This window comes from Erpetoichthys calabaricus, chromosome 7, assembly GCF_900747795.2.
Source record: "Erpetoichthys calabaricus chromosome 7, fErpCal1.3, whole genome shotgun sequence".
Classification (NCBI taxonomy): domain Eukaryota; kingdom Metazoa; phylum Chordata; class Cladistia; order Polypteriformes; family Polypteridae; genus Erpetoichthys; species Erpetoichthys calabaricus.
Window position 1 is genome coordinate 114,562,182 of NC_041400.2, and position 13,827 is coordinate 114,576,008.

The window sequence follows — 13,827 nt, forward strand, 5'->3', positions numbered from 1 at the left end:
ACTTTTCTCTGTCTCTCTTGCGCTGACTTTCTCTGATCCTGACGTATGGGGATTGAGCAGGGGGGCTGTTCGCACACCTAGACGATACGGACGCCTGTCTAAAAATGCTGAAAGATTATCTTCACGTTGCTATCTTTTGTGCAGCTGCTTCCTGAAACGACATGCTGCACCGGTGCTTCGCATACTTAAAAGCTCGAAGGGCATGTATTGATTTTTGACTGAAAAACAAACTCTGTCTCTCTCTCTCTCTCTCTCTCTCTCTCTCTCTCTCTCTCTCTCTCTCTCTCTCTCTCTCTCTCTCTGCTCCTAACGGAGGGGGTGTGAGCTGCCGCCTTCAACAGCTTTGTGCCGCGGTGCTTCGCATACTTAAAAGCCAAACAGCCCTATTGATTTGTTTGCTAGAGATTGTTTTCTCTATCTATGTGACATTCTGTGCTCCTGACACGCACTCCTTTGAAGAGGAAGATATGTTTGCATTCTTTTAATTGTGAGACAGAACTGTCATCTCTGTCTTGTCATGGAGCACAGTTTAAACTTTTGAAAAAGAGACAAATGTTTGTTTGCAGTGTTTGAATAACGTTCCTGTCTCTCTACAACCTCCTGTGTTTCTGCGCAAATCTGTGACCCAAGCATGACAATATAAAAATAACCATATAAACATATGGTTTCTACTTCGCGGATTTTCTTATTTCGCGGGTGGCTCTGGAACGCAACCCCCGCGATGGAGGAGGGATTACTGTATACCGATAAGCAATAGTAGGCCTATGCTTATGTAAACTGTTTGCTAAAAGTTCAATTGCTATGAATTTAATTAAATTAGATCTAAAATTGATTTTTCTTTTTTAAGGGCATGCATTGCATCCCGGGATCCCTATTGTGGCTGGGTGAAGGATGGAATATGCATGGATATCTTGCCCAATACCAGGCACGTTGCTGTAATTACTCTTGCTTTATGTCCATACTCTATGTACAGCTAAAGAGGAAGGTGTGTTTTCTGTGTATGCCTCCTACTGAGATACATCATTTCTGCATCTGCTCAGGACATTATCTTTAATAAATGCATAAAATGATGTTCCACTCTTTTCCATTACTTCAGAAAGTCAAGAAGAAATATGTTAACCATAACAGCAATCTGTTGTTTGCTTCATCAGATCCTCATTTCTGCTGAAGCCAAGACTTTCTGATTTAACAGAAATTTACTGGCATACATTACTTTTATTTTCTGGAAAGGAAAACCATACTTTATGGGGTCACTGTTTCAGTACACTCACCAATAATACCAATGAAAGCTAAGATCGCAGTGTCCTCCTTTTCTTTAAGAAGGTCATTATATTTTTGTTTACTATGATAGATGTTAACTCTTGAAAACCTATCTTGTTATCAAAAATATAGTTTTAAATACTGAATGGCTGAAAAAGTTATATACATTACATTTGAACTTAGCAGATCTCTGTATAAAGTGACTTTGAGTGCAGAGTGAACAAAAGTATACACCATTATATATTTAGACAGAACGTAGGATATTCAAAGTTAGTTTAAACTCTTTACACTAGATGCATTTTATAAGGTTAATTTAAATTACATTGAATAATTCTGCAGTTTTGACATGGGACACCATTGTATTAAATTAAATCAGTTAACTATAAAATGTGCTAGCGAGCAGAAACATTCTTTAAAAACTGTAAAAGATTTTACTATTAATCTTGAATTATTATTCCCATGACTGCATTAATTAGCTGTGTTGTGGTGACTGATTTCCCAAATTAAGCAAAATTATTTCAGCATAATTGTCCTGATAGTAGAAAAGAATGTTTAAAGTCAAATTAAAGCTTTACATTTTGCTGTTTATCATCTATTCTTAAAACTGATAGTGTCGATTAGCTGTCACTATTTTCTATTAAGGGGAATCAATAAAAAGAAACCTAATTACAAAGCCATCTCAATCAATTTTATACACATTACACAAAGGAGTAGTCCTTAGAATTTTTTATTACAGCTCTGATGAAAATGCTTGATAGATAATTATCTTTTTTTCAAATCTATTCCATTGTGCTTTCAATGCAAAGATGATACAAGACCCACAACGGTAACAGCCAAGATTGAATTTTAAAGGTGCTGAAGTGTCTATAAATCGTGTTACAAAAAAAATAAGTTATTTTATTTTAAGCGTAACTTTTTCAGCTTATTTAAGTATTTATTATTTATTATAGTGTCATGTCCTGTCAAAGACATTGTTTCCTTTTTGAAACAGTAGTTTGAGTAATCTGCACCCACTACAGGCCTTTACAGTGTTCTCCTAAAACCGTATCAGGCCTGTCCATTTTCTTCCATCACTGGATCAAAACCTGCACCTTTAAAAATGCTCTTTGCCTGGTTATACATGCTTGTAATTTTATACAGTTTATGAAACTTTTTTGCAAGTTTTTGTTTGTCGTTGGAGCAAAATATGAGAGTTAAAAGGCATTTATAAATTGTGTGCAGATTGCCAATTCATATTTTTTTCAGCTCTCCTGAACAGACATGCAATTCAGAATGTAATTTGGTACACATGATCATTAACACAACTAGTCTGCTCCTCCAAACAGCCAATCATGTGGCTACGGCTCAGTATATAACATACAGACATGTTCAGGAGATTTTCGTTGTTCTTCAACCAAACATTTTGAATAATCTACCCAGTTTTGAGCTTCATGTGGTTGTTGGTGCCAGACATGGTTGTTCCAACATCTCAAACACTATCTCCCTCTCTGAGATTTTCACACACTACAGTTTCTACAGTTTACAGAGGATGATGGGGTGAACAAAAATCATGGCACATCTTTGCATTCAAGTATCTTGTTCATGAGAAAGGTCAGAGGATAATGGCCAGACTCACATTAGAGTTGTCACGTGATCTACCCTGCACATATTTTGGGTGGAGGAGGAATCCACACAGAAAACTTGGAGTTTTATGGCCGCTCAGATTTCTTCGATATCACTGGTTATGTACTGCATGAGTATGTTTGAATGTGTGTATTTTTGTGCTCTTCAATAGACCAGGCTCTCATTTGTTGTTTGTTGCTTCTTTTAATCCAGTGTTGTTAAAGTAAAAAGAAAAGCACATTCATAAATGTATTTATTTGTTTGTTTGTTTATTTATTTATTTTAGCTTTATATGACAGAAATGGACCAAATGACAATACTCTAGTTGTCAAGTATGTTTTTGCACAGTAGAAGTATCATCTTTGGATATCTGCTTTAAAACCTACCCTTTTAAAATAAAAAATACTATTAAATAATATTAACAACAAAATTATATTTACTTAAATTAATGAAAGATAAGAATGTTTATATTATTCAAATGCTGGAGTGCATGGGGTGCTCAATGCCAAAGGGGATTTAGTAATTGAAGCCCACCGATATTTTATGTAAGCTTAGACATATAATACTCATTTTGTATTAGAATGTGTAAAACCTGTCAAACTTTTTAACCCAACCTTTCACAAAGAAACTAATGTCCCAGTCATTTAAATAGTGTCCATTCAGACCCACACTGTTCATCCTCTGGGTGTTTTCCAAACAGTGTGAAGGCAATTCACGTCAAAATGAATATCATCCCTTTAAGAGTCGATTCTTGCATTTGTAAGAGGTCAAGGGTCTAGCAGTATCAATGATTGTTCAACTGTAAATTGTACTCAATTCTATTAGGTATGGTTAAGTTTTGAGATTTTCTACAAATTTTCTAAAATAGTTATTACATTGTTATTAAAAAGACTACATTGTGAAATCCTGACTACCTAATTCCATAGCCATATACTTGAATGAATCTTTGAGCTACATGCCTACAATGTAAGTGAGATGGACTTTGTATTTAAATTCTTATATTATTGTTATCAGCACAAAGAGCTTTACTTTGTCAGGTATTAACAAGTGTAGAGCTTCAGCATTTGCACAGTCATTACTCAAAATAAATAGCTCCAGTTGGTACTAATGTAAAAGACCTCTCAATGACCCTGATTCAAAAGGTGGGAGTACGTCTTCCCAACTATAGGGAAGACCTGCACAAGCCTCTCTGGCTTTTGCGCTGACCATTTTACTCAGGGAATTTGTTGCTGAGTAGTGGCTTCACAGAGCACTGTGCAGTTCGTAACATCCACACACAGTTGGGTGAACTACTCATTCAAGGGCTACTAGATCAGGCAAAACCAGTGAACAGAATACTGTCTGCCTTAATGCCTTCTTCACACATGTCAGAATTGAAAACGTAAGGGTGTGGGTTCAGACAGTAAGACATATGTGAAGGATTTTTATGTCACTGATATAATTGATGCTTCATTCACTGTCTGGGTCTGCTTATTCAAATCAAGCACATGAATAGGGGCGAGCCAGCAGGAACCTAATTTGGACACAATGTTAGTACCAGAACGGATAGTCATACCCACATGGGGCAATTCAGTGATGTCAGTTAACTTGACAGCTTGTGTTTTGGATTGTGGTAGGAACGCAGAATTAAACAAGAACAAAAAAACTCATAAGACTAGACACCTCAGCCAAGATATGATCCTAGAACCACAGAAATTGCAATACTTTTGGTTAGCACTGTTATAAACTCAGTTAGCTTGAAAGATTGATGGTCCTTGCTATTAGGTCAGCCTATGCAGAATATACCAAATCTATCAGAAGTGAACAACATGTTGTTAAAAGGCTACTGATATTTGAGAGTCCATTTCAATGAGTTTATGAATGTCAAAAAATGAATGCTATGAATGTGTTATGGTTTCTGTTCGTTTGTTAACAGTGTCATAGTTGAAGAAGTGAGTTGAGGAGTCACCAGTAAGTTCTTGAGCATTTCACAGATACATGTGGTAAAGATGATTGCGCGGGAATAGCTTTCATCTTCCCTTGACACCTGAGTCTAAACAGATTTTAATTATACATACTGCTTATATGAGTCTGCAGGTCGTTCAGTGCTTATGAACAATGAAGTCATGTTTTTTTAGTCTTGTCCTTTTCCTTCTGTTAGTTATTCTCCTGCACTGAAAGCTTAAATGTTCACCATGATGTCTCTTTTCATTACGCAGATTGACATTTGAGCAGGACATAGAGCACGGCAACACAGATGGGCTGGGTGACTGCCAAAGTAAGTACATCTTCCTCCTGTTTATGGTGGGTCAGAGAGTTTTTATCCCCTTGCAATAATATTACGTTAGCAGATTTTGTTTACCATCTGACTGAGAATAACAGTTATATGAATTAATGTTTAAATCTAGTCAGAAAACACAATGTCATGATATACAGAATGAACAGTATTGTAACTTTTTTATGTAAGCCTTCACATGTATTGTCAAATACCTTAGGTTGGTTAACGTATATTCTTTCTAAAGAAACAGTGCTTTTTTAAAAAGAGTTATTAACATAACTGTTTGTCCAGAAACTGCTTTCAGTGTTCTCCCCACCCTGTCAAACTACCTCTGTTCCACCTCTTTTTATTTTCTCATACATTGTGTTACCAGTACCTTACATTTCACAACTATTGTCATTATTTGTAAGGCTATTCAAACTATGCATTTTGTGGAGATTTTTAATAGAAATTAATTTAATCCATCCTGCTGAGTAGTGGTTGCACTTTTAATTTACTAACATGTAAATATTACTATATTTATATGCTATTTTGTACATAATTGCGGATATTTTTAGAATAGAAAGATCAGTTGCTTTTAAAGCATTTTGCAGTATTGCTGCATTTAAATTGTCTAAAACGTAAACTTGGCAGTGTTAGATTAACACTTTAAATGTTTGGGCCTGCTCTTGAAAGACCCTTATAAACATTTAAAAGTTGGTAATTTTATTGTATATTTTAAATTAACATCATTTGAATAGCATTTTGTGAATACCTATTTAAGTTTTTCATGTGCTTTGTGCTGAATAGTTAAAAATTATCAGTTAATTACAGGTAATTAAGTAAATATTTTTCCTGTTAGTCTTTGCCAAAGAACTAAAAACCAATGTTATGGAAATGGGTATCAGCATGAATATAAAACTAAGCTCATGAAATTGCAAAACTCAAATATAAGCCACAAGGTACCTGCAATATGAACCTGCATCAGTGAATGTGAATATACAAGCAGTTAAGATATTATAAATCACACTTAAGTAATGCATACATTTCTGTTGAATTAAAATAAGCAAATCCCAAAGATTATCATACTGTCCTGTCAGCTTGACTATGTCCCAAAAGTTACTGGAAGACAAAAACAATGAAACAAATAAAAAAAAAAACTCTGTTGTAATTAACTTATTAGTGTTGCACCTTTTAGCACTCTCAGCAAATTGCCAAGCAGTTAATGTAACCTAGTTGGTTGTGCCTTGTAGAATGTGTAGAATCCACCTGGATGATGCGACAATAGTCAATCTTGTGCCAGTACGCTAACCACACATTTGCTATTAGATGGTGAAGGGGTGATAAAAATAGTTATCCAGTAAGAGACAGTGGATGATTATGGGACCAGAATGACTAAACCTAGGTGGACAATATAGGATATAATACACTGTATTCTTTTGAGAGCTAACCAGAGATCTTTTGTGACTACAGAGAGTCAGGACCTCGGTTTTACATTTAATTCGAAGGGCAATGTCAATTTTTACTGCACAGTGCTCCCTTCACTCGACTCTGTCATTGGGATCCATACACAGACCACAGGGTATACACCCCCGATGGCCTCACCAACACAGTTTGTCTATATTTCAAAATTTAAGTCATTAATAAAAATTGAAAACACTAGCTTTGCCAGTGGCAGGATTACTGTGCCATTATATGAAAATTTTTAGAGCTTGCCATATGCAAAAACACAATTTATATTTAAGTTGGTAATGCAGCACTATTTTAATTTCTTCAAGCATCAAGACAGCATGCACAATATAAAATATTAATGTTTTATATTTTCTACTTTATTATTTTTTTTCCCATTACTTTATATGTTTATTTAAATAATTCCTATTGATTTTATAAATTTAATCAATTAAGCAATTAAGTAATTGCTCAAACATAAATTTGAAGCCTAAAGTTTAGCAGAGGTACAACATGTTTAATTGTTAAGGATAGCATTAAAAGTCTGCTAAATTCTAAACATATTTTGGATAATTCCTCATAAAGTGAATTTGATTTTTTTTTTCTAAATTTTAAGTAAAATCAGATAGTATTTACTTGCTGTGTTACACAACAGTGTTTTGCGGGTGCTACTGGGGAGATGATCTGATCCCGGCATCCTTAAGCAAGACCAGTTTTTCTGTAAATAAAATGTGTACAGGCAAATCTATGACCCAATGTAGGATTGGATTGTACTCTACAATCACACTGATATCTGTCTAAATGATTGCTTGATAGATTTGCACTTACAATTACTTGGTAAATGAGGCTATGGGTCTTAATTATAGTAAGCTGAATACTAAAAGCAGCTGTAATTGAAAGGTTTACAACCTAATATCCCATAGCTTCAAGGAGAGCAGATTTAACAAGTAGGATGAAAGGATGTCCTGGAACATAAACATTTATTCATCAGTTCTGTAATGGAGAAACTTTTAATCAAAGGTTTTTACATAAAATCATTTTATGCGAAGGGGAATATACATATGTCCAAATAACCTCAATATCATATACCTACTATTTTCTTTACAAACAATACTTGTGATAAATATTTCTAGCCTAATATTATGGATATACCTTTCTTTTGGTCTGTGTACCAAACAAGAAAAGCACACTGGTTTCCTATGATAACCATTTAACAAAAGACAGTTAATGAAATATTGAAAATATGCTAACTCTATACTTGATTTCTCAGTCTGTCCTACTCCAATGATGGCCAGACTATATTCCATATGTATGTACAAAAGCATTAAGTTAACAGTTTGTTTTCTCTGTATACAAAAAGCTTCTCTTTTTCACATTCCCTGAGCCTGACTTTTTCCTGTCTTGACTATTTTTTTTTTCTTTTTCAGATTCATTTGTGGCACTTAATGGTAAGTACTGCACATGGTTTACATATTATCTACTTCACATAGATGTCAGATATCCATATTTTCCTGTTAACTTTCTTACTTTTTCTTTTTAATTGTTACCTAATTGGCTTTGTTTTGTATGCTTTGCAACATGTGTGTGAGAATACAAATTCAGAAGTCATTGGAAAAGCATAATTAACCTTCATTTTCTTACTAAATGCAATACTACTTCTAGAACTACGGCTGTAAAGACATTTTTTTACTTTCTCAGTTTTTTTTAAATTTTGTATATTCTGGCTATCCTGCATTGCATTGATTCTGTCTTGGCCTTTAATAGTCTAATTAGGCTTCTATACTTGTTAATAGGATAGAGCTTGGTGCTTCAGGGCCTCTGGGGCCTTGCTGACTTGCACATATTAGAACAACAATAAAGGCTAATTTAAGTTGCTGCCCTTGAAGTAAAGCTAAACACAGTATTTAATTTTTTATTTTTATTTTTTTTACAATTAGAATTAACACATCAACATGTCAAACAAAACATGTTAATTCAAAAACAGTAATAAAAACAGTTTTTTTGTACAAACTATGTGCTTTTTGCACTTAACTAATCAAATTAGTGGACTGTATTATCTCATGCAAGACTATTTATTTAGTTATGTCATGGTGCACTGGGGAGATGATGAAACTTGTTCAAATTTCATGCTGACAGGAAGATTATTGTTAAAGCAAGGATTCAATTACAGTTTTGTCCATTTGCAAAACAAGTGATTCTCCAGTCCTGCTTCATGATCTACAAACTTTCGTGCTATGAAATACAAAGATTAAAACTTAGCCCCTTTAGTCCTAAAATATGTTTTTTGCATCAGCAGCTAGATGGAAAGATTATTCCAGTACACCTTCAGAATTGTATATAGTTTAAATTCATTTAGAAAGTTCTGCTGCCTCAAAGCTTCAGTGTCCTGGATTCAAATCCTAGTCTAGACCTTGTCTATGTCGAGTTTGCACTTTATTCCATATTTTGCATTGATATTCACTGAATACTGCAATTTCCTCAGACTTTCCAAAAATATTCAGATTAGGTGGATTAGTAACTTGATGTGCATGATGGTGGGCATGTTCATTGAAGTACCCTGTAATAGAACTAGTACCTATTCAAGGGCTGGTTCTAAGGCTTGTGCCCAGCACTTCCAGAATATGCTCTAGCTCCTCACATCCTTGTACTTGAATAAGCAGGTTTTAAAAATGAATGGATGGCTGGATGGATGGATAAATAATCCTTTTGGTAGATCACTTGTGAGGACAATGACAGATTGAATTTCATTTTAGTATATCAGTATGTGCTGTTTCTTTTTGCTTTTTCTTTTTCAGTTTCATTTTTATAGATGAGAACACAGATCAATATCCCATCAGCTTTGTGGATATTGAAGGGACACACCATGATTAGTTATTTTCAGACAGCTGGTTATCTGTAGGCATTGTTTAAACTTGACGCCTTCTGGCTCATCTTCTGCCAACAGTGTCAAACAAAGATGAAAAGCTCAGCAGTGTCTTCTGATTCCTTTATATTTGTTGGGGAGTTTATGTGTCCTTCAGCTTTTCTTGATTTCAGCAGTAACCTGCTGTGAACTGTGTTGTTATCAATTGGGAATAAAATGCAAAAATGTATTATTTGCAGTCATTAATACATCATTTTTACTTTCCTACGTGAAAATTTTAACACTTGCCTAAAATATCAGTTATTCTTAATGCCGGACTCCATTTTGTATATAGTGGTAGTATTGTATGTCCAGTCTTTCTTATTCCCGACATTTTTGCTGGAAAGCAAACATTAGCAAACATATCTGATGTGTTTGTAAATAATGACCCTGATTTCAGATAATTTTATATTTTTATTTTCAGATAATGAAGGCAATGGATTTATAATTCATGTGTAACATCAGTTCTGTTTTTAAGTTCATTAAAAAAAACAGCTCTGTGGTGAGCTAGTGTCTTATGAGTACCTACTTCTAATTAGAGGAGAAGACATTGCTATCGTTTTAGGATAAAAATAGAAAGTGTTTGATGTGGCAAACTTGATCTTTATTTATTCATAACTAGTAGTTTTCCATTCACTTTGTTTATTAATCCATCAAACTGACTAAACAATTTCGATAGGAACCAACAGTGTTTTGCAAATGTACATACAGGCTGTTTTAAAGTGCTTAAGCTTATTTAAGCAATAGCTTTTAACAAAACGTTTGCCTTCAATACACATATTATATGTGTAATAATCAAACAATTGCATATGTTCTTCTACACTGTCCAGTTATTTAGATTTTCGATTTATATATAAAATATTTTTAAATGAAATATGTTCATTTAAATTGTACATTATATATTTATTAAAATATAATAACAGTTTTTTTTAATAGAATGAACTGCTATTTCGATTAATCTCATTTTTCTGATTATTGTTATAGCTCTTCCATATATTCCTGCAGTTGCTTGGCAGAACTTATCCAAGCAATCATATAAAATGTGAACAAACGTTTAACTAAACAGTAAATAATAATAATTACATCAGAGCTGCCCCCCTAATCATTAATAATTGCAGTTTGGCATCTCAGCTGCACTCTAGGGATTAATAATAAAGGAATTACAGTTACAATGCAGACATTAATTATACTCTTAATTATGTCATTCCATTTGTATTTAGTCATTGTGTTGTGATTTTACTTGACTAATACCAAAAAGTCAATTCAGTTTAATATGAAATCTTTTACAAGAGTTAAGGCAGATAAAACTAAACAAGAAGGTATTGTTTAACACTTGTCATTATAGTTGTGATAACTGTCCCCTTATTTTGAATGTGCTTGTTTGGCCATTACTGGATGTGTGGTCAGTGACTTAAGGAGTTGTCCTGAAACGATCAAGTTCACTTTGAACTGTTTAGTGTTCCTGTGAAGAGTGCCATTCTAAAATAAACATTGTTTATCAATAAAAAAATGAAAATGATACACTTAGATATTGACACAGAATCTTGGTCAAGAGGAATAAAGGTCAGATCTGCCCTTAATTTAACACCAATTAAACTTTGACTCAGGTTATCCCCAAACAAGAGAGTAAATCCACAAAACTCTCAAGACTGATAGTAAGTAATAAAACAGACCATTGCCTTCACTTTTTAGTTTGTGGTATATAACTAAAAAACCTTCTTGACTGCCTAATGTATTGTACTGTATTACAGAAGGCCTTTTCTGCATTTTTTAAACAATCCTAACAATGATTGAGTTCTAAGGCTTTTTAGAAGGAAAGGGCAGAAACATGTTAATGTAAAAGCTTCAATTAAAACTCAACAAATTAAGTTTTGTGCAGTTGAATATTTTTTTTTTCTTAATGCACATACTGTATGTATCTGACAAATATTTAATTTTCTTTGCATTACCCTTTGGCTCATCCAGAGCTTTTTTAGCATTTGAAATTATAAAATAAATATTTGTAATGGCCTGTTATTCTTCCTGTAGTACTTTAATTATAGGCTAATTTTTCTTGTGGGAACTGATTAGGTTTAAACATAAAATAAACATAGTGTGAAATAGCATTGAATTAGATTTGTAGATGTAGCTGTAATTGTAAAGTAAACAGAATGGAGGAAAATGACTTTGAACTGTATTTCATTTTTAAAACACACATGATAGAATTAAGCCAAAAAAGCATTTTACTGCAAAGAGCAATCAAGTACAGTGAAGAGCAGAGAGGCATGCAAGGAAGGGAATATGACATATTTGTCTGTGCTTATCTAAATCAGTATGCTGACAGTTGTATACTGCTAAGGTTAGTTTATAAAATCATAAAATCAAAATATACAGTATCTGCAGTGCACACGTTTCACAGTAAACTGTTTTTGTTATAAGTTAACAACTAGAAAAGTACACCATCATGTTTTTATAAATAATACAGCTTAGTAAGTGCCATCACAAAACAAAAGAGGTTTTAATTATTTCCTATCAGCCTTTAAAAACCCAGTTTGGATGTTATAATAGTACATTGTTGCTGTCTGTTAGTCTGTCTGAGGCAGAATTACTCACATACTGTTAATAAACACCTGAGACTCTAGCTTATTTTATACTCAAGTCTTTTTCCATGACCTTAATATAACATTTTACATTTTTTGTAAATATTGTATAACTTTGTTTCTGCATGTTTAAGGCTACATGAAAGTAGAGCTAATCTAGCTAACAGTTAGAAAAGGCTGGATTCCAGCTGCTGTATAAATTGGACTCCAGTCTATTGAATTACATAGTAACTTATCAGCTAGACCATTTTATATTTGCTGTTCAACGTAAATATGCCTTTGATGTTGAGAGTAAACTAAAGCCCCAGAAATAGACCATGAAAACATAGGGAGGATATTCAGCCAGAGATTGAATAACTGATCAAGTGCTATGAGGTCACATGATTATCAACTGAAACACTAAGACTGATCATGCTTTCTAAATGTGTAATGTACAATTATCTGTACATCCCTCCTTTTTCTTGTCTGTTCATATCATCTTAAGATTTTATAAAATCTGAAATCTGGCAGACAGCAGTAGTAACCATCTTAGAATTATAAGTGTGGCCGGGAAAGCAGACTGTGGGAGGCAATCAAGATAGGTTGGGGTACCAGCAAGGTAACTCATTTTAATAATCAGAACAACAAAAGACAGCCATCAAAACAAGTCAATACAAAATGGTAATGATATGCTCTGTCTCTGTCTTTCTCTGTCTCTCTCTCTACAATGATAAGTATGTGCTAGGAGCAAGTATCAATCAAGTATCAGTCGAATATCTGATGCCACCTTCCAGGAGCGGGCTGACTTTATAGGGCTGGGATCACAAGGGTAGGCTGGTGTGGGGGTGGGTTTGGGCATCAATTGGTGTCAAGGCGGTGTTAGGTAATCTCGTTGGTCATCCTTTCCCACCTGTGGAGGAGGAAGGGGAAGAAAATGTTGGTGATAGCACACCCTCTCTTCTCAGGGTGGAAGTGCTTACCTTACCAGAGCCAAGAAGGTGGTTCTCAGGCGCTCATGTGTGACAGCATTTTAATAACCATAACCAGTATATTTTGTTGAAAATACTCGAAGTCCTAGGGTGCTAAGTCAGTCAGCAGTTAACATTTCTTCAAATATCAGTTTGGTGTGTGGGGCAAAATAAAATGATAATAAGAAAAACATAGTTGTAAGTAATATATACTGCAATAACTAATACTGTATGATAGCAATACTTGCTACAATATACATTCATCTGTCCATTTTGCAAACCCACATATTTCATTACAGGGTAGCATAACCTCAGGTGGCACAAAGCAAGAATCAATCTTTAAGGAAATGCCAGTCCATTATAGGCACCGCACACAAGTGCCCACCCACACTACACTCCTCCATTCTGAGCTAGATCAGAGTTACTAATGAGCCTAATATGCACATATTTGGGATGTGTTCAAATTGCAAACCATGGTGACCGATCTGGGAATAAAATGTGGAAATTTACAGTATAAATGTGAACTAATCCACTGAATTAGGGGCTGCTAGTGTCAATGTTTCCCATTTATATTTTATATTCTCATTCCTGTAATGATACTAAGCTTACAGTACTAGAACAAATGAATATTGTATAAAAACTAAATTGCATTCTTTTTAAAATTTTCTACAATACCATTACTTTTTATAATCATTTTTGCCCTAGATGTACTCCATATGTATGAAATAGGAGTTTGTTGTTCAAGAAAGGATAGAACAGAGGTCATTTAACACAGTCTTTCTGTCTCTGTTTCGAAAGACAAAACAACCATTTAGAGGCAAAGCTTTCTAAATAAAAGAGATATTGTGAGTT

The 13,827-nt window shown here is 34.1% G+C and overlaps 1 protein-coding gene across 4 annotated transcripts in view; it reads left to right on the forward strand.

Moving 5' to 3' along the window:
- sema6a (sema domain, transmembrane domain (TM), and cytoplasmic domain, (semaphorin) 6A) overlaps positions 1 to 13,827 on the forward strand; it is a 162,903-nt gene that overhangs the window by 117,849 nt on the left and 31,227 nt on the right. For all 4 annotated transcript variants that reach the window (XM_051929422.1, XM_028805261.2, XM_028805262.2 and 1 more), the window contains 3 exons: positions 848 to 925; positions 5,061 to 5,119; positions 7,975 to 7,995. In XM_051929422.1, the coding sequence (XP_051785382.1) occupies positions 848 to 925; positions 5,061 to 5,119; positions 7,975 to 7,995 (158 nt within the window). The remainder of the gene's footprint in view (positions 1 to 847; positions 926 to 5,060; positions 5,120 to 7,974; positions 7,996 to 13,827) is intronic.